The sequence below is a fragment of the Pygocentrus nattereri genome, chromosome 25 (assembly GCF_015220715.1).
Source record: "Pygocentrus nattereri isolate fPygNat1 chromosome 25, fPygNat1.pri, whole genome shotgun sequence".
NCBI classification, from domain to species: Eukaryota; Metazoa; Chordata; class Actinopteri; order Characiformes; family Serrasalmidae; genus Pygocentrus; species Pygocentrus nattereri.
Window position 1 is genome coordinate 16,016,586 of NC_051235.1, and position 23,331 is coordinate 16,039,916.

General features: G+C 40.6%; 2 protein-coding genes across 2 annotated transcripts; one reads left to right on the forward strand and one right to left on the reverse strand.

The window, feature by feature from the left end:
• Window positions 1-8,934: 8,934 nt before the first annotated feature.
• On the reverse strand, window positions 8,935-11,240 carry cebpa (CCAAT enhancer binding protein alpha). The gene has a single exon (XM_017693240.2). It carries the CDS (start codon window positions 11,014-11,016, stop codon window positions 10,108-10,110), a length of 909 nt encoding a protein of 302 aa, XP_017548729.1. The 5' UTR covers window positions 11,017-11,240; the 3' UTR covers window positions 8,935-10,107.
• Window positions 11,241-15,687: 4,447 nt separating this feature from the next.
• Window positions 15,688-23,115, forward strand: cebpg (CCAAT enhancer binding protein gamma). Its single transcript, XM_017693241.2, has 3 exons — window positions 15,688-15,815; window positions 19,409-19,685; window positions 21,170-23,115. Exons 2-3 carry the CDS (start codon window positions 19,566-19,568, stop codon window positions 21,548-21,550), a joined length of 501 nt encoding a protein of 166 aa, XP_017548730.1. The 5' UTR covers window positions 15,688-15,815; window positions 19,409-19,565; the 3' UTR covers window positions 21,551-23,115.
• The last annotated feature ends 216 nt before the right edge of the window (window positions 23,116-23,331 follow it).

Consider the following 23,331-nt stretch of genomic DNA (forward strand, 5'->3'; position numbering starts at 1 on the left):
AAACATATTGTGCTATTTTGCTAATTATACTTCATGTGTACACTTTGACTACTTATTATTTAGTTTAGAGAAATTCTATTTTTAGAACTATGCTATGCTGTTCCACAGAGCAAACACTGTATGTGTGAATGGCAAAGGTATGCGAGCTGTATCAGTCATGTTGCAGCATCACTCATGTCATGCAGGTAGTATATTTGAAATAGGCCTGTTCTATTGAATAGTGTGTTCTGTTGAAGTCTGAGCATTCTGAAGTTGAAGTGTGTCCACAGATTTTGGCCAAGCAACAGAATAAGTGCTGATTTTATGATATTTACTCTATGTTGATTTCAAGTTGTCCCAGCATGCAGTAACTGTGATGTCAGCACAGACCTCTGTAGAGCGTAAACGATATTTCTTCACTCGAAGCACGCCCAAGAACACACACACAGTGTCTACTATCTATCCATATGGAACAGCATAAGTCCCTCCATGACATACTCACAGCTTGTCAACATTGAGGTTCTCTTTTTGAACTCATGTGCACACACTCACACACACACACACACATTTTCATGTTCTGTTGCACATGTCTGTGTTTGCCTGGGCTGGGCCATAAATGAGGAATGTTAAGTTTTATTAGTGTAAACACTAAGATTTCAACTCTACAGTTACAGTAATGCAGAGTTCATGTGCATGGTTTATATCAGCCAGATGACAGAGATGGTAAGGGGCTGTAAAATTTTTAAGAATGGTGTGTGTGTGTGTGTGTGTGTGTGTGTGTGTGTGTGTGTGTGTGTGTGTGTGTGTGTGTGTGTGTGTGTGTGTGTGTGTGTGCTTTTCTTTGTACATTTTCAGGACAAAAGGCTCCTGACTTTCAAGTGAAATCAAAGAAAAACAAAATGTTCTTGGCTTTGAACAGCTGTACACACATACAACCATAATATTTTCATTAAAAAACAAAAAAGTTTGCTTAATTGTTAAAAATATGTGTTTCCGTAATGACAATTCTCAGTGTTACACACTGATTTTCAGACTTTGGGGCACATTTACTTCAAAACAATGGGATCTAAGTGCTCACCATGCGGCCACGAGGGACAGGGATGCAGTCTAACTTCCTGCTCTAAAATCTAAATAAATTAATCTAAAAAAAATTAATATAATATATAAATTCATATGTAATATATAAATCTAAATTTTTGGTTTAATAGAAATCAAAAAGATTTTTTAAAATGATTTTGTATATATTTAGCTTATTACGATCTAAATTAATGAATTGCTTTTAAATAGATAATAGCATAATTTCTGTAAATATCTAAGGTCTAAATAATAATTTTTTTACATATTCAGTAGAATGGTCCACATATGCTATGGATACATCTCAAGAAAGGTCCCTAGCATTGGGCTGTCAGGCAGTGGAATTGCATTTTTCCAGTAATGGAGCACCATCCAATATCTTTTGTATAAGTTGAAGTGGCAATTGTGATCCAGAACTTATCCAACATTAGTATCTGACCTCACTAATGCTTTCATGGGAATCAAATCCTCACAGTAATGTTCCAACATCTACTGTAAAGCTTTCTCAGAAGAGTGTGGCTATTACTGCAGCAAAGGGGGCAAACCCCTTATTAATGCTTTTGATTTCTAAAGCAACACTGAACAGGTGTCTATAAACTTTTAGACGTATAGTACAGTATGCTTGTGTGTGTCATTTGATGAGATAGAAAAGTCAGTAGTCTCTCTCTCTCTTTCTCTCTCTCTCTCTCTCTCTCTCTCTCTCTCGCTCTGTGTACTCTTTGTTCTGCTTGTGAACAGTTATAACTGACATTGTCTGCTGCGGTAACATCCACTGTTTAGTTCTCTCATTGTTTTTTCAATGTACCCATTGGCTCCTAATGAGTTTAATTAATCATTCTTAGCCCCAAGCAATTTGTATCACTGTTCTCAAAGTCCTCGAGGCCGCACACAATGGCTGAACACTCCTCCTGTCAAAACAAAATCATAACCTACTTATTGTTTTGGCATATTCAATGTTATATTGGACACACCAAAATATTATGAAGAGGGCTATTTGCTTCACTCAATAAAGTGCGTTCAAAGGACCTTCTTAAAGAGTGGGCCGACTAGACATTCACTGTTATTCCTGAAAGCCTATCCAGTAAAACAACTTGAATGTTCTCACCACAAATTTTAGCCTCTCTTTAGGAATCATGCTGGTCATGTGACCTGTGGTTACATAATAATAGAGGTAATGGCAGCAGCAATGAATAGCGGGGTAATGATGATGAATCTGTGTAATTTGTTGAGCCAACCCAGATACTTTTCTCTGAGTGACAACAATCATCACCTCTACTCTTTTATATTAATTTACAGAGAGAGAGAGAGAGAGAGAGAGAGAGAGAGAGAGAGAGAGAGAGAGAGAGTGCGAGAAAAAATGAGAAAAAGGATGAGAAAGAGAATAAAGGAGAGACTAACACAGAGAGAGTGTGGCAGAAAGAGGGGAGAGGAGACAGTGAGGGAGGTGTAAAGGAGAGAGTAACACAGAGAGAGTGTGGCAGAAAGAGGGGAGAGGAGACAGTGAGGGAGGTGTAAAGGAGAGAGTAACACAGAGAGAGTGTGGCAGAAAGAGGGGAGAGGAGACAGTGAGGGAGGTGTAAAGGAGAGACTAACACAGAGAGAGTGTGGCAGAAAGAGGGGAGAGGAGATAGTGAGGGAGGTGTAGAAATAAAGAGAGAGAATGAGAGATTTCAGTATGGTCCAACACAATCACTAAGAAGTGAGGTGATCCTCGCAAGGTGAAAAAGGAGAAAATAAGATGTAAAGTGCACTGACATTTAATTAAAGACACTTTAAGGAGACAGCGAGATAGAGAGAATGAGAGGGGAAAGACAGAGAGATAGAAAAAACAGGCAAAGAGCAAGAGAGAAAGAAGGGGGGAGCAAGAAGGAAACAAAGAATGAAAATAGGAGAGTTAGAGAGATAGAACAGACAAAGAAAGAAAGAAAGAAAGAAAGAAAGAAAGAAAGAAAGAAAGAAAGGGACAAAGGAAGGAAGAAAGAGCACAGGAATGAGTGAGAAAGAGAAGGAGAGAGTTGAGAGAGAGAGAGAGAGTGAGAGAGAGAGAGAGAGAGAGAGAGAGAGAGAGTGAGGAGAGAGAGAGTGAGAGAGAGAGTGTGAGAGAGAGAGAGAGAAGAGAGAGAGAGAGAGAGAGAGAGAGAGTGAGAGAGAGAAGAGAGAGAGAGAGAGAGAGAGTGAGAGAGAGAAGAGAGAGAGTGAGAGAGAGTGAGAGAGAGAGAGAGAGAAGAGAGAGAGTGAGAGAGAGAGAGAGAGAGAGAGACTCTTAGATTAAGCTTTTTTTTTTTCTATGGCTGATCTGAAACTGATCTTGGTTGTCTTGGCATCTGTCAGATCCTTCCAAAGCCCAACCCTCCTCAAACAAACAGTGATATATGTTTTCTTCCCGCACCCTGGCCCCTGCTTTCTGTTGGGGGCATTCATCATTGCGCCCAGAGTGAGCTCTTAAGGCGCGCTGGCAGGTACTGAAAGCTCTGGAATGGGAGTCAGCTCTAAATCTTTCGCGATACCAGAGGAAATCGTGCTACGCAGAGGGCTCAAACTCAAATAGAGAAGCATGATAATATATCTAGCAGGAAAGAGAGCAGAATATAGGCAGTTATCTGGCTTTCGTATGTAGTGTGCACTTTTCTTAGTTACTAGCACGCAGTCATATTCACAGAGAAAGGTCTGGTTAAAATTTTATCTAAAGACAAATAAAAAAGAGTGGATAGTCAAATAGTATCCCCCCCGCCCCATACACACACACACACAGTTATTGACAGTCCTGTACTGTTTGACTTTACATATTTCTTGGTACACTCACACTGCGATAAGACACTATGTATACAGGAAAGAACCCAGCTGAAGTTCTGACATAAGGAATGCGTGCAAAATGAAAGCATCACCAGGTTAGCAGTGATTGTAAGGATTTGTGAAGTGGTGACTGTTTCATAACACCAGCTGAAGGAGAAAATGTGGAACTTCATGCAAAAGATACACTATGCAGGATGTTTAGCCTTTCAAAATATTTATAGAGTTAGATCACTGAATACATTCCTGTGAGATATTCAAGAGCCAAAGAGAATCATTTTCTCTATGTGGCACCTACTGTGCAAACTGGCCAGTCTAAAATATCACATAAGCTACAAGTACCATAACAAATTTATGAAGCTTTTAAAACCAATTTATGAAAGTTTCAGAACAATTACTGCTGATAGCACAAAACATCTATTATTAGCTGCATCAGGAACAGGAGACAGTGGTTATATGACAATAGAAAAAACAATTGAATGTATAAATGGTTCCGTGCATGGATAAAGTTCTTCTCTGTGATAGGAAACCTGTTGCTAACATTTAAAGAATCTTTTAAAAAATCATTGTATATATATATATATATATATATATATATATATATATATATATATATATATATATATATATATATATATAGTATCAGATAGGTTCTATTTTTGATACTATTTATAATCCTTTTTGCTAAGAGAGTACACTCTTTAAAAAGCATCTTAAATAGTTTTTCTCTTGGTTGTGTAGTTATCACAAAAACGTTAGTTGGTTTTGAAACTTTCCATGATGTTCGTGTGTTTTCACCTGTAAAAATCCACATATTCACAATGGTTCTTGTTGTCCATTGAAATGTTCTTTAGGGAACCAGAAGTAGTTTGGGGAGTGCTCTGGGAAGATGAACTAAAGTAGTATATTTGCGAACAACTTTTTTAATGTTTACAAAACTCTGATTTGACTCAATAAGTAACTCTTAATTTTTACATCGTTTCATGAATAAACTCATTCTCCTTCCATTTGATCTGTGTTGAGGAAAAACAAACCTTTCTGGAAAAAAATCTAAAAACAAAGGCCATTGTTTCGAAATACATGCTCAACATAAAACAAATCTTCACAAGCAATACTTTATGTTAATGTCAAGTCAAATCCTATTTGTCTGTTGAGGAACATGTGATGTTGGACTACAAGCAGATGGAAAGGTAACTCACTGGAGAGTTCTCTCAGCCACAGGAGATCAGGCAGCAGGAGATCAACTGTAGAAGATCAGACGGCAAGAGGTGCGGTCACGCATTAGCATGCTGGGTAATGTCTTCCATTCGCAGAGGAGTGAGGTCCATCCAACCACCCTGCGGACACACTGGCTGTTCTCAACACATTTGTTGTGTTTGCCTGTTGCAGAGGAACATAGATTGGCTGTGGATTACATGGAGCATAAAGCCATAATCTACATAGGAATCAAATAACTTAGTGTCTAAGAGATCTGAGAAAAGACTTTTTGGGCAAGCATTTACTTTAACTGGTGTCTAATCCAGTGGCACACTATGACCGTTCTGCAGATTCCATGAATGTAGATCCCCTTCATTGCTCTAACATACCTGACCCAACTCAAGGAAGACAGCTGTCAAATTAGACAATGTGTGTTGGACTGGAGAAAACACAAGGATATGGTGAGTTTCCAGATCAGAGCTGAGTACCACTGCCCTGTGCCAGACCTCTTAAATTAACCCTCAACCTCCCACACCTACTGCCTTAGCCTCCAGATCTTTATGTAGTTTTGAATCCCAGGCAATCTTAAACAAAAAAGTTCCAGAAAGGGATTTTTGGACAGATGACATTAAAGAACCACTTCTGGTTCCCTCAAGAATTATTTTTGTAAATGCACTTTGCAAAGTTTGAAGAACCTCCACATAATATAAATGTACTATTTTTTTTTTTTCCCTTCGGAATCAACCATGTAGAAATCATTACTTTATATAATAGCTTATCTCGGCATCTCTTCGTGAAAGATATTTTGTTTCTCTCTTAAATGTTCTGGATGAAAAATATATCATAAGACAATAACTCCACTCCTGCAATTGTACACAGAATAACATTAAGATCTTTGTGGAACTCAAAACAGATGTAACTAAGTCTATTCTTAAGCTAAAATTAACCCCACATCACTGTTGTATCTGAAATGTAGAGTAAACGATTAAGTTGCATTTTTAACAATTAACCATCTCCAATTCAGAGAACTTCAGAGAATGTTTTTAAGCCAAATTTACATTATGTCAAGCTCCAACTAAAATATGAGAGATCTCCATATACCAGTTTAGAATAACTAATGAGATAGGAAACTGACAACTCCAACCCTGATCTTAATCACAGTGAGGTGTATAGCGTGTGGAAAAAAGCTCACCCAAAAATGATGACTAGCAGTCAGAAACCGCTGAGATTTTCACACTTTGGTTTGGTTCAACATTTGAGTGACATCAGCCTGGCACATAGATTAGGTCTGAGACATTTTCTTTTCATGAGTGTTCTGAATACATCTCATTTTAAGTATTAAGTTTTCATCCCTTTTAATATACTTTTAATTTCACATAAATCATTTTCCCATTACTTGCAGTGTCGGTCTATTTAAATACGTTATCAGAGAGGCTGATAGCTGTACATGCTTCTTCTGAGGCGTGTGAATTCTTTACTTGGACACTACTGGATGCAGACGCTCATCTGTATCCTCGCCAACTGCAGTTCTCCTGGACTCCCAGTCATAAACGGCAAATGGAACTCCAAGCCACAAGGCACGCCTCTGCTTGTTAGTCACTGTTTACCAGTGCGCCATTCGGGAGTCCGCATTTAAACAACCTCATAATAAGACTGTAAAATGTAACACAGTTGCTGTCATGAAATGTAGCTGCGGTATTATAACACAGTTCTAAAGACCGCTGTAATGTGTTATTTATCAATCAGTTGAGGTAGAATGTGTGTACTTGCATCAGGCCAGGAGACTGTGCCCTTATGTTTGTTTAGCTCAGTGATGTAAATGTGTGAACCACATCACTGTTCATTCACATATCAAGATGTTACATGTCCAAGCAACACGTCATTTGACTGTATGTCATTAGCCAGATTTAAACAGTGTTGATTTCTCCCTGGCTACGAGCTGCACTGGAGCCCTCAAACATCTGTGCGGAAAGTCTTACAGGAACCCCATACTGGCGTGGGAGAGGAACATCATGAATGGGGGAATAGAGGAGGAGAGGGATTAAGAGAGAGAGAGAGAGAGAAGCAGAGAACATGAAACAGAGGTTAGTGAGAAACAGAAAAAGAGTTAGTGAGAAACAGATTGAATACAAACCAGTAAAAGAGAGCCAGAAAGAGGAAAGATATATATATATACATACAGAAGATATCATTCACGTTTGAAGCTGAAGGAGAGAAAGCCTGGCCCAAGTACTGAGCTGGCAAGACAGAAAGGTAGAAAGAGTAAAGAGAGAGAAAGAGAGAGAGAGAGAGAGAGAGAGAGAGAGAGAGAGAGAGAGAGAATAAGAAAGCATCAGAAGAAGTGAGACTGAGACTCAGATAGAAAGTGAAAGAGGAAGAGAACGATGGAGAGATAGAGACAAAGAGAAGGAAAGAGGGAGAAATAAAGAGCAAAGAGAGAGAAGGACAGGAACACTGAAAGACTAAGAGAAAGAGAAGGCAAAAGTATGAGAATACAAGAGGAGAGAGAGAGAGAGAGAGAGAGAGAGAGAGAGAGAGAGAGAGGGAGAGATGAGCAGAAATGTAAGTCAGAGACAGACTGAACATAAAGTAAAAAGACTAAACAGAGGCCAAGCCGGGGGATTGATTTTAATCAGATGTGTTTGTAAGAGGTGAAGTAGGTGCGGGTGCATTCCTACTGCACTATCACTCTCTCCTGCTCATCAGAGAGCATTGATGATTTACTCACTCGATCACACTGCTCCTTATTATGTGAAAACACAGCAAATGGCAGAAAAATTGATCAAGCCTCCACAGGTTTGAAAGACACTTGTTCTCTTGTTCTCTCTCACACAAACTCTCACACACACACACACACACACACACATACACACACACTCTCTCTCTTTCTATCTGCCTCATCTGTGCTGACGTTATCAGTGCTGTCCAATTGTTGAGCATATGCTGACAAATTGATCAACTGAAAGCTCAAGACAAAAGACTAATCAATCACTTTTGCTGATGAATGGCCAGGATGATATCACTTATCATTGGTGTCAATGATTCAGCACATGTAACGTGTGATCCACAGCAAATATAAAAACTGATTGTAAATATTGGTGAGTGGGGGTGACTGCTGACACACTCAAGAATGATGACTTTACTGCTTAACCTCTGCTTAAGCCATGGGCCCACCAGCAGGCCAAAGTTTAATAACTCACTTCTATAACTCAAGAAAATCTAGATTAATTTGCATTGAAGTCCCTGTAGTTACTTAATAATTAGTGTTTGTATGTGATAAGCCTGGAATGTTAAGGGGTTAAAGAGAACTTCAGTTCAACCAAATTTTGACCATTACCATTTAAAGTAAATAGACTAGCTGTATTGTATAGGTGACTGCAGGTTTCTATTTCTGTTGATTTGGTGTGAACTGGAGGCCTGCTGAAACATGTATGAATGTGTACACACAGTAAAACCTCTCTTGTGGTATGGGCTTGCATGCAGTTGAAGGGAACACAAGTTAATCAGCACTGTTTCACTGATGTTTTACTGCAGAGAAATCAGGTTATATACTGTACTGTATTTGTTATGCTAGTAGACAAGGAAGGCTTTTAATAATGATACTTTTCACTGCCTTGTTCAAGATTTTATCAACCCGCTTTGAAATGTGAATCTAGCGTTCATTCAGACGACTCAGAAGCGCCGTCTATCGATGAGTGGTGGAACTTCAGATAGTGTGAACTTTGCTAAAGGCACGAGGAACACGGGTTGACAAACTGCATTCACCTTTAGAAAATTAGAGCGTTATATTGTAACCTTCTGCCTGCCATACACCTGATACACAATACACAAATTCAGTTCAAACATCAAGAGGCACTGACGTCGTCACGCCTTTAAGTAAAATAGCAGCAGATGATAAGTAACACAATATTCTTTTTATTATAATTCGTAATTTTTGGCATATATAATGTTCATTTTACAATTGAAAAGTATTTTAAACATTCATATAACATTTGCAATATGGCGGTTTGTAAAAAAAAGTGCTTCCTTTTCCTTTGCTCTAGTCTGTATTTCAACAATTTACAGAATCCAAAAAAAGAGAAAAGTTCTGCCAGTGGACGACAGGAGAGGACAGGAAAAGTCGAAAGGCACTGATATTCAGTTCTCATCAAAGAACAAAACTAAACAAAACAAACATGAACTGAGCTACAACAGCACTTCACGGGGGTGAGAAAGCGCAGGGCGATCCTCCTTTCACACCCATCATTACTGCATAAATACAAAGCTTTTACACATCAGTACCCCAAACATGTTCTCCGTCAGGTCATGAAATCTGACCACACATAGTGCATATAAATCCGCCGTGTGAAGGGCAGATGACCACAGTTTAGAGGATGGGCTTCCAGTCCTTTGCTTTGGCTTGACATTTTCAGTCCATTTAACAGACATATTCAACCCCCATTGCAGACGAGACCCGTCCCAGACTACCGTACTGTGAAGGGTGTGGAGCTGAGCTACAGCCTGTAAGCAGAATGGCAGCGAAGGTTCATCAGTGCACGTTGATGTCTCTGCAAAACAGAGGGCCAAAAGCTTCGTGCACGTTTATGTCTCTGCAATAGAAAAGTTTGCAAGAAGCCTTGTGCACATTTATGTCTTTGCAAATAAGAAGTTTGCAAGAAAAAAAGCCTTGTGCACGATGCAGATTTAGCTTTGCCGAGGAGGGGGGCGGGGGCAGAAAAGCTGGTACCTTTCAAAACCATCAAGAACGGCTGCTGAAGTGAAATCATGCCCTAAATGAGCTGCACTGATATGTTTGGCATTTTCATTGACACGAAAAAAATACAACACAGCCATTGAGTCCATAAGTTCAAATAGACTATGTGCAGACATGAGCTTATCATTATTACCATTATTATTATCATTAGTAATATTTTTGTACAAAAGGCACATGTAGACCGCAGCTGCCTGGCTCGTGTGGAAAACACTTTTTTCAGTATCGTGTCACGTCTTTAAAGTCCATCCGGCGGACGCTCTGAGGGGGGGAGAAAACTGAGAGAACCGTATCGAGCTTGCGCGCCGTCTCTCCGTTCAGGCGCAGCCGCCCACGGCCTTGGCGAAAGAGCCGTCGGGCAGCTGTCGGAAGATGCCGCGCAGCGTCTCGAGCTCGCGGGTGAGGTGCTCGACCCGCTTGCGCAGGCGCTCGTTGTCCGCCGCCAGCTCGATCACCTTCTGTTGCGTTTCGGCGTTGCGCTGTTTCGCCTTGTCGCGGCTCTTGCGCACGGCCACGTTGTTGCGCTCGCGCCGCAGCCGGTACTCGGCACTGTTCTTGTCCACAGGCTTCTTGGACTTTGAGCGATCTCCGCTCCCTCCTCCTCCTAACAGTTTCAAGGACCCGCCGTGCTGGTGATGGTGCGGGCTGGGCACCGGGGTGGGCGGCGGCGTCGGGTGTCCCGGCGGCTGCAGGTGCACGGCGGTCTGCGCGCAATGCGCGATCTGGTACTGCAGGTGCGGCGGGTGGTGGTGAGGGTGGTGGGGATGGCCATGCTGGTGCGCGTGCTGGTAGGCGGGCGGCGGCAAAGGGGGCAGTGGTGGCCCGTGACCCGTCTCGTCGTCCTCTCGCGGCTCCTGCTTGATGGCGAGGGCGGGCCTTACGCGCGCCTCGTACGCTGTCTCCAGCTTCAACGGGTCCGCGTAGCCGCTCGCGTAGCCGTAGGCGTGCTGCGCGCCGTCCGCGTAGCCGCCGTAGTCACCCGCGGCCAGCTTGTGTTTGTCTTGCCGCGCGCCTATTCCTCCTCCTCCACCCCCGCTGTGGAAGAGGTCGGCGAGGAAGTCGTCGTTGAGTGCCGACGGGTCGATGTACGCGCTGATGTCAATGGAGCTCTCGTGCTCGCAGATCTCGCTCAGATCGTCCTTGTAGCAGTAAGCGCCGTGTGGACTCGCGGCGATGCTGCTGAGAGGGGGCCGAGGGGCAACCTCGTACAAGTTTGGTTGCTCCATGGAGGACCTAAACGCCGCCGGCCATGGTGACGAGCTCCGGGAATCCAGCTTCGCGGACTTTGGACACCGATCACTCTCGCTGGCCGTCCGCGGAAATGGGGCGCCACTCGGCAGGAGTCCCGCTCACTCGCTCTGCGCGTGTAGGTGTGTGAGAGAAAGATAGAGAGAGTGAGTGAGTGTGCGTGTGTGCGCGTGAAGCAGCACCTCCTCACTGCGCTCGTATGCCTCCCGTCTGACACACAGCGCACTGCTCGCGCTTTTATAGAGCCGTAGAACAGAGGCGGGGTCCTAATGCGCTACACGCGCGCGCGCGCGAACACACACATCACTCCATTTGGGAGACAGAAACAAACACACAGTCCAGGCATCACCTTTTATTCTACATGCACTGTCCTGCTGCTTCGGCACTTTTACAAAGGTAAACGTCCCGGATCCGAGTTTTTTCACTGCTTGCGGTTTACCTCCAATTTCACATCTATAGAGAATCCCGTGTATCAAACGGCAGCACCGGGAGCTGCAGGCTTGGCTGCAGTAGAACGGGCTTCGCTTCACCGCTCATTATGAGCGACGGCAAAACCTCCTACAACAATCTCTAATCCATCAGTAACTATCAGTACAAATGTCGCCAATAACTTACACATCTATTTATTTATTTGACTAGCTTGAGATGCAAAACATATGTTATACACAGCCTTGTGTGTTTCGCTAAATTAATCAATAAAACAAAATGTAAAGTTAAGCGAGGTCAAGCGAAGACAGTGGTTGGCTGTTTTGTTCGTAGCTAATTAAACCAAACACAAGCACATTGTCTGCTTTACAGCGCTTTAATAGAGACAGCGCAGCAATGTTTTTCTAGCTTGCAGTAAAGGACAGAAATGTTTTTTAATCATTATTCAGGCTTCAGCAGTCCAAATCCGGAAGGTCCATCAATCATTGCGGGCGGAGATTGTTAGACGAAAACATAAAGTGTGATCTACAGTTCGATGCATACACGCTAAAGCTGTTGTCAGGACAAAACCTCGCATCTCCAAAATTATAACTTTACAGGAGAATGAAAAAAAAACTTTCCTTGTAATGTAGGTCAATGGAACCAGACTTTTTCCATTTCATTTTTGGACCTTTCTTTTGGTCCATTCATCATTAAAATGACACACAATGTAAAGGGCAACGGGCATTTTCAAATTATGTCAAAAACTGAAAAAAAGGAGATCTGAGGTTTTGTCCCGACAGCAGCGATAAATAAGTGCGTTAAAACGCTCTTATATGAAAACTGTTATAATAAGCAGAAGCAGATAACTCAGGGTGCGTGTGTGTGTTTCCCCTAAGACTGCTCAATCAAACTCACCGTCAGCGCGCAGGCGGCATGCGCACACACCCCGCAGCAGCGCAGAGGGCGCGAGGGGAGCTCCCTCTACCGCCACAGCGCGCGACACCCTCCCTTCATCTACATGTTTACACACATCCCATCAGGCCGTGAGCTGTTTCAGTAGTAAGGTTTGGGGTATTTAGAACAAGCACTGCAGCGTACAGTCCTACAGAGCTCTTCTCGAACTGGATCAGTTACGGTAAAATCGGAAACATAAATATTGGGGAAGACATCGATGACTAAAAATACTTAATCGTTTTCTGTTGATTTGAACTTAGATTTAGACTGGAGGCTGGACACAGCTATTACGGCTTTAGTGTGTGGTTCAGTAATGTCTGTATCAGTGTCATCAGTCAGTTTTCAGTGTCATCAGTCAATTTTCCACAAAAATTACTTTTGCAATTTAATGAGTATGTTTATACATTTTCATTTTGCTCATTAAAAAACACACAGGTTACAGCAGCATGAACAAGAGTCTCTTAAAGTGTCCGCGGTCACATTATATAATACCTGAATACACCCCAGTAAAACCGGGTTAAGCTACATTACATCTACATTACATCTACATTAAAACTTGCATGCTTAACAACTTCAGCACGTTAAGGAAAACGCCAGAGAGCCCAACTGGTCTAAAGTAGCGAAATTGTGCTTAGTTAGACCTTAATGCATATTTATTTGCATACTTTTATTCACAGCTGAATTTTTATTTCCTATCGTGGTGTTAATCTGTTGTTCCCGGGTGACAAAAAGACTAAATTATATAATAGTATGATGAAAAACATATTTTTTTAGCCCTATGGTGTGATAGATTTGAAACATTTCATCAGACTCGTACTTGAAGATGCTCAGAAAACGTAAGAATCAAAGAAAAATAAATTCAGATGTGGACATTAATGAGTTAGCTCAGACAACTAAAAGGCAATAGGTTTTGCATTACACATTTACAGTCAGTGATTAAAAACAACACAAACCGTTAACATCTTACAAAATAATACATGTCTATATTAAGTTATTATAAGTTATTATAGCCTCATGTTTCCCCTTATTTAGATATGCCTAGCCTATGGCTAATCATGTTTGAGTAGCATTTGCCTTGTAATGTTATGAAAATGAGACCACATAGTTGTTCCTACTGCACTTACTCAGATGAGTGGAAAAAACAGATGGAGGTCAGCACAGACTGATTTGTTTACATGTGTGTACTGTATTACATGCGAGCTGTTAGACTGATATGTGAAAGGAAAATATGAACGGCTGCGGCTTTGATCTTGCTTAAAAAGTGCGGGGGAACAAAGACGAGGTGAGAAAAAATAGCGTTGCGTGATCCATTAGAAACATGTTCACAATGGCAGACCTGTTAAAGCAGTCACACAAACAGTGTGAGAGCATATCTTTATCATTTGGTTTTTGAGCAGTTGAGCTGACCCTGCTGACTGTGCACATTTAATCCTCCTGTTCCACTACTGCAGTACAGGAGCCCCTCTGCTTCTATTGGGTGATTTACGACGTTGAGCTTAACCTTGGGGGAGAATGGCTGTAATGATGTACTGACCGCTACACACATTTTGGTTTTAGTTTGTTTAGTGTTACGTGCAGCTGAAGGGTTCTCATCCAGAAACCTGAGGACATGGCGAGAACCACTCCTTCTACGACCGGACAAAACGGAAGGCTAACAGCTAACTTTAGGGTTGTTAAGGAGCAATCACAGAGGTTAACAGCTAGCGTGTTTACTTTTTATCAGTTCTCTGCTTAAACGCCCAAAAGTAAAGCAGCAACTGTCGGAGTCAGAGCTAACTTACCTCAGCGGCCGTGGATCTAGGCTAGCTGGCTAACGTTGGCACTCATAGGTCAAGACAGCTTAACCTGAGCTGGAGCTGATCCAGAAGCTTTAGTCTGATTCTGAGAGACCTCCTAATGGTAATGTTTCGGGATAGTTTAATATTTCTGTTGAAATCAGAGCTGAACTATCTTCCTCAGTACTAAGACACACGGCCGTTGGATTTCCGTTAACTTTTGAATTTTAAATGAGAGTTGGATTGTGCGCGCGAGCTGCCGCAGAGCACAGTAGTTACGGCTGTGCTGGGTTAAACGTTGACTCTGTGAGTCAGCATCATTACACCTACTTAAATAAAGGCACATTAGTTCACATTCATTTCGATTAAACTAAAGGCATGTTGAGTGTGATGGACTAGCCTTTAGGTCTGACCATTTTCTTTAATAATTACAGCCAGGGCCAGCTGAGAAGCCCAGTAAAGCATACTGGCTGGGCATCTGATAGAAGGCTACACTAGAAGGCGGTTTTACTGTAAACAGGCCTCTAGGTGCCATATAAAGAGGTTATCAAGCTTTATTTGAGAACTTTTTCAACAAAGAGCATTTTAAGCAACTGGCAAGCGTGGCATTAAAAACGTGGTGGGGACATGTCTCTGGTGTGACCTATGGATTTATTCAAGAATCAGTCACACTTTATCAGATCTTACATCAATCTAATCGCATAAGTTGATATTACAGAACTTTTTTCAATGCAGTGTTTCTCACTACACAGTTTAACTTACACCAGTAAAGTGTAATTAGTGAACCCCTTAAACCCTTACAACCCAAGCTGTGTAAAGTTTTCAAACTTCTCACGTTTCTAGTTGCATATGTGTAAAAAAAAAAAAGCCAGAAATTATTTATAGAATATTATAGTGAGCATGTTGATTTTCACTGAATATGATTTTAGGCAACATTTTGAAACCCTGATCTGTGAGCAAGTCTAACGTACACATTTTGAAACGTCTGGACTCACTGTATATTTTAAGATTGAAAAACTGACTTGTTCAGGAGCTTTTTTACTACACAGACTCCGAAGCTACCCGAAGAAACAAATCCTCAATCGTAAAATCCTTCTATCTGGAATATTAAAAATCAGCTTCTGGCTGCCAATCCAACAGCCCCTAGGAATTTGACTGTTTAGTACCATTTTCCTCAACACTTTCTTTTTTCTAAACAATTGTTAATATCAGTTCTTTGATACACTTATGATCCCCTTCTTATTTTATTTAATGGATCGTGGCGTATAATTGTGCCATATAAAGCGCAAGGGACATTTTCTGGAGTTCACTAACTGCTCCGCTCCAGCTGAGCGAATTCACTCTATGATCTCATGACTCTAGTTACACAAGAGCGCCCGAAACTCTGTCTAGCCATCTGATTGGTTTAAAACGCTTTCAATCAACAGCCGTATTTCGTCATCCTGTTCGACGCTGTTCGCTGATTGGCTGAGCAGGCAGATTTCCCTACATGGTAAAAAGATTTCGCAATACTCCCAGGCACGGCTCAGTGTACCAAACAATAACAGCTCCTCCGGTGCTTCTGTCCCGTCAACAGAAAAGAAAGGGCAGGTTTTTTCGCGGTTTTAGAGGATGACTTACAAGATCTGAACCTTGATCAGGTAAGACGGTTAGGAAGCCTTTGTGGAAAGTACAGTCGAAAAAAATCGAATTTAAATTTCAGGCAGGTTTCTTGCTGTCTTCCTAGCTAGCATCGCTAACTTCAGTAGCTAGCTAGTACCTTGCGGCTAAATCCGATTGCAAAACAGGTTTCATTCTTGTTTCAAGGCAGCAGACATTTTATGGTAACTGGGCAGAATTTTCAAAATCTTCTGTTTGCCGGGAGTTCCAACGTACGACTGCTCGAGCAAATAAAAATATAAGTTAGCTAAGCTGTTTCTGCCTTACGTCATTGTTAGGAATGTGGCTAGCCAGCTAATGGCTAACATAAGGTAAGTTTAGTCAGAGATAACTTACTGCTCACTGTTTCCCAAGCGGGTGGCCAAGCCCAGTCACTTTTGCAAACACCTTATCTTGTCAAATCACATAATATTAATATTGCGCTGACGTTACTGGCTAGCTTGTTGTGGTTTTGTGTTAGCGTTCTGTAATTGATCTCTTGCTAACAAAGTGGCTAGCGAGGTTAGCGGTATTCCCCGTCATTCCACTGAAGTTACGTAGCGTTAGCTGCGATGTGGTTGTGGCTACGAGGTTGAAGTCAGCTTCTTCTTCGAGTTTTCCCGTTCCGCCTTAAACAAAGCAGTAGTTATATGTAAGTTTCTGCAGACGGGCTACTCCTGCACCGTTTAAGGTGGAACGGGATAATGCGAACAAGAAGCTGACTTCAGCTTTGTGTTCTTGCTGTCTAAGATGAACACAAACTTAACTCGCTTTCCCGGCAGACTGAGCTGTCCTGCAAACTGACAGCTGGTCAGCTCGTCCTTTAAAGCCTGAGCGGACACACTTTATGATTTTTTTTCTGCTTGCCGCAGAAACTTTGCCACGTTGTTGGTCGCTAATTTAAGCGTACACGTTGTGTGTGTGAGTGAGTGCGGAGTTTCCCTGAGCGCAGCGCGGGAGGGAGCGCGATGATGCAACCGCGAGCAACGACTGGAGCGCGAGACAAGAGATACCTAGCAACATATGCGCGTTGCCTGGCAACATGCTAGTGATTGGTGGGCGCAGGTGGATGTGTAGTGTTTTTAAACGCTGGGATTTTGCGAAATGTTGCTGTGCGAGAACTGCACCAGATTTTTCACTGGTGACACGTGAAGGACTTGTTCAGAAACGAGTCAATTTTACACAGTAACATTAGTTAAATATAAAAAGGAGCAGACTTCAAACACCAAACATCTTCCCTTGATCAATCTTGGGCTGTGGGGAAAATTGTATAAATGTGTTTTTTTTTGTAATTCGTTCTGATAATGGTTTTGCCTCCACATTTTTGCTCCACCAGGCTTTTTTGACGTTTGATGTTATAAGTGTATGTACAAGCTTCTTCCTTCTATGAGGTTTTCTATAGAATAAACCTCATTGTGATCCAGAAGCTGCAGCCAGCAGCCTTTCTGTTCTGGAAAAGCATATTATTTAAATGCAGCTGTTCCCAGACCTTGAAAAGTGCTGTAATAAACAACAGCATTTTGAAAAGAAAAAAAAAGGGAATTCTGCTGACAAAGTAACAACCTGCTACAAACTAACACCAAAATGTAAAATTGACTTCAGAGGTATAGATACATACCAATATCAAATAAAAAATATAATTTGTAAAGTGGCAGTGTATTCGTGTTTTCATTTAAATTTCCCACTCATATATGCAATGTTGAGGTCAAAATTCAAATTTAGTACTGCAATTTTAACTTGTCGTTTGGTATAGTAGTAATGACATTTCATTTACAAAAGGTTTGCGTGCTTTATGAGTAAAAATGTATTTCCAAATGGTATATTCATGCTTAATGTGATGCAGTATTGTGTTAATCTTATATGCATTTTCACTCTCTAGTAATGCATTTAAATTGCATTTAAAATGTCAAAGTGTAAATGGGAAACGGTGCCTCTCCTCTTTGCAATTACATATTGTGGAATACTGCACTCATTCTGTGTCTAAATAACTTTGAAAATGCATTGGACTAGATTGCATTTTCATTTTCATAGTCTTCCCCAACTGTCGATCATCCCATCAGGGTGAGGCCAGGGTCATGCTCACTGGAAAAGCCTTTATCTAAAAAGAGTGTGGCTAGTCTTACATTAGAAGATAAGTGAAACAGTGCAGTATATTATTTTGTGGTGATTACTTTGTTTTTATACATAACCCATGAAGAATCTTTAATCAAACAAGCAGCAGATGTTTGTTTCAATGAGTTGGTTGAAATTATTGTCTGAGTTAGTTGACTGTATGCTACAGATGTGGCAGACAGAGATTCAGCATTGAGAGCTGTTTTCTAATCCACATAGTGATAATCAGATGTAGATATGTTGCCGTGTTACTACTGTCTTGTTTTTGTCAAATTCAGCTAGGTGGTCTCCTTATGTTCAGCTTTTTTTTTAATAATGAATATTACAGAAATTGCTGATATATCTCAGCAATCAGCATAAAACTAATCTGAAGTTAGCTTCTTCTTCTTCGAATTTTCTGTTCCCACTTAAACAGTGCTGCAGTAACATCCAGACACATTGAGGCACCAGAATGTAACTGCCGTGCTGTTTAAGGTGGACTGGAAAGTAAAAAAAAGTTGTCGAGAAGGAAGCCAAGTTCAACCAGTTTGATAAACCAGAATACTCTGCCACACATTCGATTAAACGGCTTCTTAAGATAAAGACTTTAAGCATCAGTGGCTGTATTTTTCTTCTTCACCTCATCTGCTAAGGAGAGAGTAGCAATAAACTCCTCAGCCTCCATTTTTTTAGATAAAGTGTTCTGCTGAGTGTGCTCTTGATTGACCGTTTGGGAAAACCATGAAAATGCAGTCTGGTCAAATGAGTTTTCAAAGGCGGAGTTAGCACAGTACGTGAGAATTTGAATTGCAAAGAGGAGAGATGTTTCCCACTTACGTCTGATTTTTGCCCTCTTTTTAGCTTGGTGTAATCTTTGAAAATGCAAGTAAAATGAATTCTTATAGAGTTAAGCGTGAATATGCTGTTCTGGAAATATATTTTGATTTAAATAAAGCTTCTCATGAAGCACCAAAATCTATGTGTAAATAAAACATCAATACTAGTATACCAAATGGCAAGTTAAAATTACAGAATTAAATTTGAATTTTCATTTTGAGCTGAACATTGGATATATGAATGGGAAGTTTAAATCCAACCATACACATTTATTGCCATTTTACATATTACATTTTCATTTTATTTTTGATAGTTATAATCGTTGTATACAGTGAAAGAAAACGTCCCTATCGATATTCTCTTATGTTCTTTTTGATGCACTCTCGCTCATGCCTTCACATTTCATGGTTTTCTTTACCATGGTAAGAAAACAAACCTCAAACAAAGCAAACAGAACAGAACATAGAAGGTCGGGAAAAGCATAAAAAAGTAATCTGGGAAAGGCTTTAAAATGTAAGGGCCTTGGTGCATTTACTTCAGATAGATAGTCAAGTGTTGTAATAAAAATATATGATTATACATATGCAGAGTTGTGGGAAAATTGTGTTTGTACGATGTCTTATGATGATGAGGGTATAACAATTGTCATTTTGTCTTTCCTTTGTAGACAGATAACAGTATAATCGCGCAGTTGCGGCAGCCAGCCATCCCATTCTGCTTTTGCATAGTGTCCATTAACAACAAGCACCAGCAAAGACCGACGGTGAAGGTCGGTGCAGGTGTGGGAGCGAGAGAGAGAGAGACACAGTGGACAGTAGATCCAAATGAGCAAGCAGTCGCAGCAGAAGCCAACCAGCACAGATCAGAACGGCGTGAGTGTTATACAGATCCAGGCCCACAGCAGCACGTCCAACTCCACAGGAGCCACAGCAGGCCTACAGCAGGTACATACACATGCATATAGACACATAGATCCTTATGTGTGCTTTCATACTCAGATACAAAACATTTCATTTATATCTTCACACTGAACCTGCCTATTTACAGGCCTTGTTGCATCCATGAAACAAAGGTGCACAGTGGAATGAAACTGTGGCTGTAGACTAAATACTTGTTTGTTTGCTAAATACTTGTTTGTTTATTAGGGAAAATGTCTGTCAAATTTTGAATCAGTTCTTAAGTTCAGTTTTAGTTTAAACCATATACTGTGAGCTGTGTGGCATTACACAGTACCTTAGCTGTGGCTGTACCTTAGCTGGAACTAAATGATGAATCTGAGGTACATTGAATTGAAAACCATTGTGAGTATATTAAATACTTTTGTCCAAACTTGTTGAACTAAAACAAAAAATAAATAAGCAACTTCTTAGTACAGGTTATGCTGTGTTACAGGTTAGCAAGAAGTGAAGGCTCAGATTAGGTGGTAGAGATTTCTCCCAGTTTGATGAACTTGCATAGTGGTAGACAGGATCAGTTAAGATGCCAAGTGACCTATTTAAGCTGCACCCACAAATGTGCTCTTTCATAACAGCGGTTGCCAGGGTTGGGCAAGTTTTATAGAATGTTGGAAAAAAATCGCAGCATACCAGGGGTCAGATCTCAGTTTCACACACACATATATATATATATATATATATATATATATATATATATATATATATATACACACACACACACACATATATGTGTGTGTGTGTGTGTGTGTGTATATGTGTATATATAATATATAAAAATTGAGTTGATGTAATTACAAAATAACAAGATAACAAAATAAACATAATTTGGAAATATATATATATATATATATATATATATATATATATATATATATATATATATATATATATATATATATATATATACACACACACACCGATTGCATGTAGCAATGGGTATCAGTTTGGGAGTGACATCAAGATTTAAAAAAAATTATGAATCTGATGAAATCCTGTAACAAATCTGTCCTGAAATAGTACACGTTCACAATGTATAATGTCACATTGTTAGCTACATATTTCTTCCTGTGGGGTAGTAGAATGTTAGAGCGTGATGGCCTTTATTTAGAACAGTTAAAATGGCTCATTTGTAATGCTTACCAATTTAAAAAAATTGGATCTATATTAGTCAGTACTCCAGGTTTCTATTTAGGTATTGGAAAAGAAAGTAAAATTTGTATTGTGCCACTTCTACTATCATAATTCAGCAATAGCGACTCTTAAACGAGCACTGTACTCTGATGTGAATAATTTATGTATTAAGACAAAAAACAAATTATGCAGTTCAGATTCTCATCATGGTGAACAAGATTTTGGCCAGTGCTCTGTTAGACAGGTCCAACTTCTCCATAGTTATTACCAGTGAACGCCTTTGTGGACAGAGCATGGATAAGTCAAGTGCTTTTAGATTAAGTGTGTTCCCTCCCTCTCAGGTCCCACAGTTAGTCCCAGTCAGCCCAGGAGGAGGCGGCAAGGCTACACCCCCCAGCAAGATGAAGAAAACGATTGCAGACAAAGACAGCGATGAATACCGGCAGCGGCGGGAGCGCAACAACCTGGCTGTGAAGAAGAGCCGCATGCGCAGCAAGCAGAAGGCACTGGACACACAGCAGCGTGTCAACGAGTTGAAGGAGGAGAATGAGAGACTGGAGGCCAAGATCAAGCTCCTCAGCAAAGAACTGAGTGTGCTCAAAGACCTGTTCCTGGAGCACGCCCACAATCTGGCAGACAACGTGCAGCCACCCACTGCAGCCATCACCGCCGGAGACCTCTGCAATAACAACAACAGCGGTAGCAACAACGGCAGCCAGTGAGAATCACTTGTTTCGGCTGCGCATCATACGGCGGCCATTTTGATTTAACCCCTTTTTTATTTGGAGTTTGATCAACTCTGCGACCTGCTAAATTTAACAGACTGAATTTTCTTGAGCCCATTACCAGTTCAAAAAAATCAAGCCTCCTATCTCCTCATTCCAGGTTTTCTACCACTTGTGATGAAAATCCAGACTGTAATGATGTGTGGATTATTAAAAATGAGCAGTATCAATTAATTAAATGAAAGAAAAAAAAAAGTTTTATTTAACATTTAACACTGTTGCATTTGAAGATAGCCTTGGTTGGTTTATTCCTGCAGCATGGATTTCCCATGTGGAAAAGATCAGTGGCTTTATTTTATTTGGATTGGAATAGGGCATTTCTTTCTGTTCTTGGGTTGTGTATGATCTGTCACTACTTTGTTGTCTTTTATACACTCAGATTCTGTTTTCATTCTGACGTAGTGTGTAAATAAGTATGGAGTGAACGTCGAGAAGCATTACCAATGCTCAAAAATGCCTTGGGGAAGGATTTTTCTGAAAGTTAGTTAAAGGATCATAGTAAATCAGTTGCCAACATGAGAATGAGTCACTAACCAGCGTTTGTTGTTGTTTTTTTAAAGCAGCTTTATAAAAACGAAGCCGCAGGCCCAGCTCTTGATCAGCCTTTGGCAGCTTGTCAGATTCATAAGAAATGCCACAAACATGTTTGCACGAATTGTTCTGAATGCCATAAGAAAAAGTGCACGATCCGGCTGGCTCAGACATTTGCAGATAAACTGTTGAACTTTTTTCCTTAACTCTGAGGGCAAATTCTGGAAAACCTATTGCTATTTTTATTAACAGATACAAATATTCACATAATACTTGTATGGCCATTTGACCTACCGTAGAAAGACATGGTCTGAGCTGTCAGTAAATGTATGTACGATAATATTTTTGTTGGAGGTGCTTGATGTTTTATTTAAATTGTTCCAGAGGCAGCGGAGAACATGCTTGATCACAGAAATCTGACAGACGTGTCCTGTACTGGTCATGCATTTTGAAATATAGTTTAGTATAGCTTGGTAACTATGGCTGGTTTCACGTTACTAATATCAAGTAGATTATGTTTGTAGATACATATTGGGCTGTCTGACTAAATGAAACTTTGAAGAACTTTTAACCCTTAGAAATCACAGTTATCACCAGCAATAACAAAGGCATATTATGAGTTATTGTCAATTATCTCTTGCTAATAGCTCGCTGAAATAAGACACTGTTTGTGTTTGGAAGTAGAAGAGAGATTTTGTATTAAGAATTTGAGGTTATTGTGCATACAGAAAGAGAAACATCCTGTACATTTCTTAACATCAAAACAGACAGAAGGGAGAAGAGCAAACTCAATTCAGAACATGTATCAAATGTAAATGTTATTAATTACGACTTCTAAGGGTTAAAGTGACCCAAAGAGCAAGTTCAGAAGAACTTCAGCCAACATGACCATATCATATCACCGGTGGGATTTCAAAAGAAGCTGTTTTTGAAGAAAAAAAAAAAAAAAAAAAAAAGGAAGTGACATCAAAGATTCTGCTCCATTGAACAGTAGTTACTGTATTTGGCATAACACTTCACTAAACTCTGCATGGGTGGAAGGTCCCTACCAGATGTGCTGCGTCTGTCCCCGAACGGAGCAGCCAGACACCCTGGACAGTCTAAGCTCTATTGCATCAGTCCAAACGCCAGACAGTGCTGGCGTTAACAAAAGCCGTTAAATTGCAGTTAAGCCTCAAACACTTCTT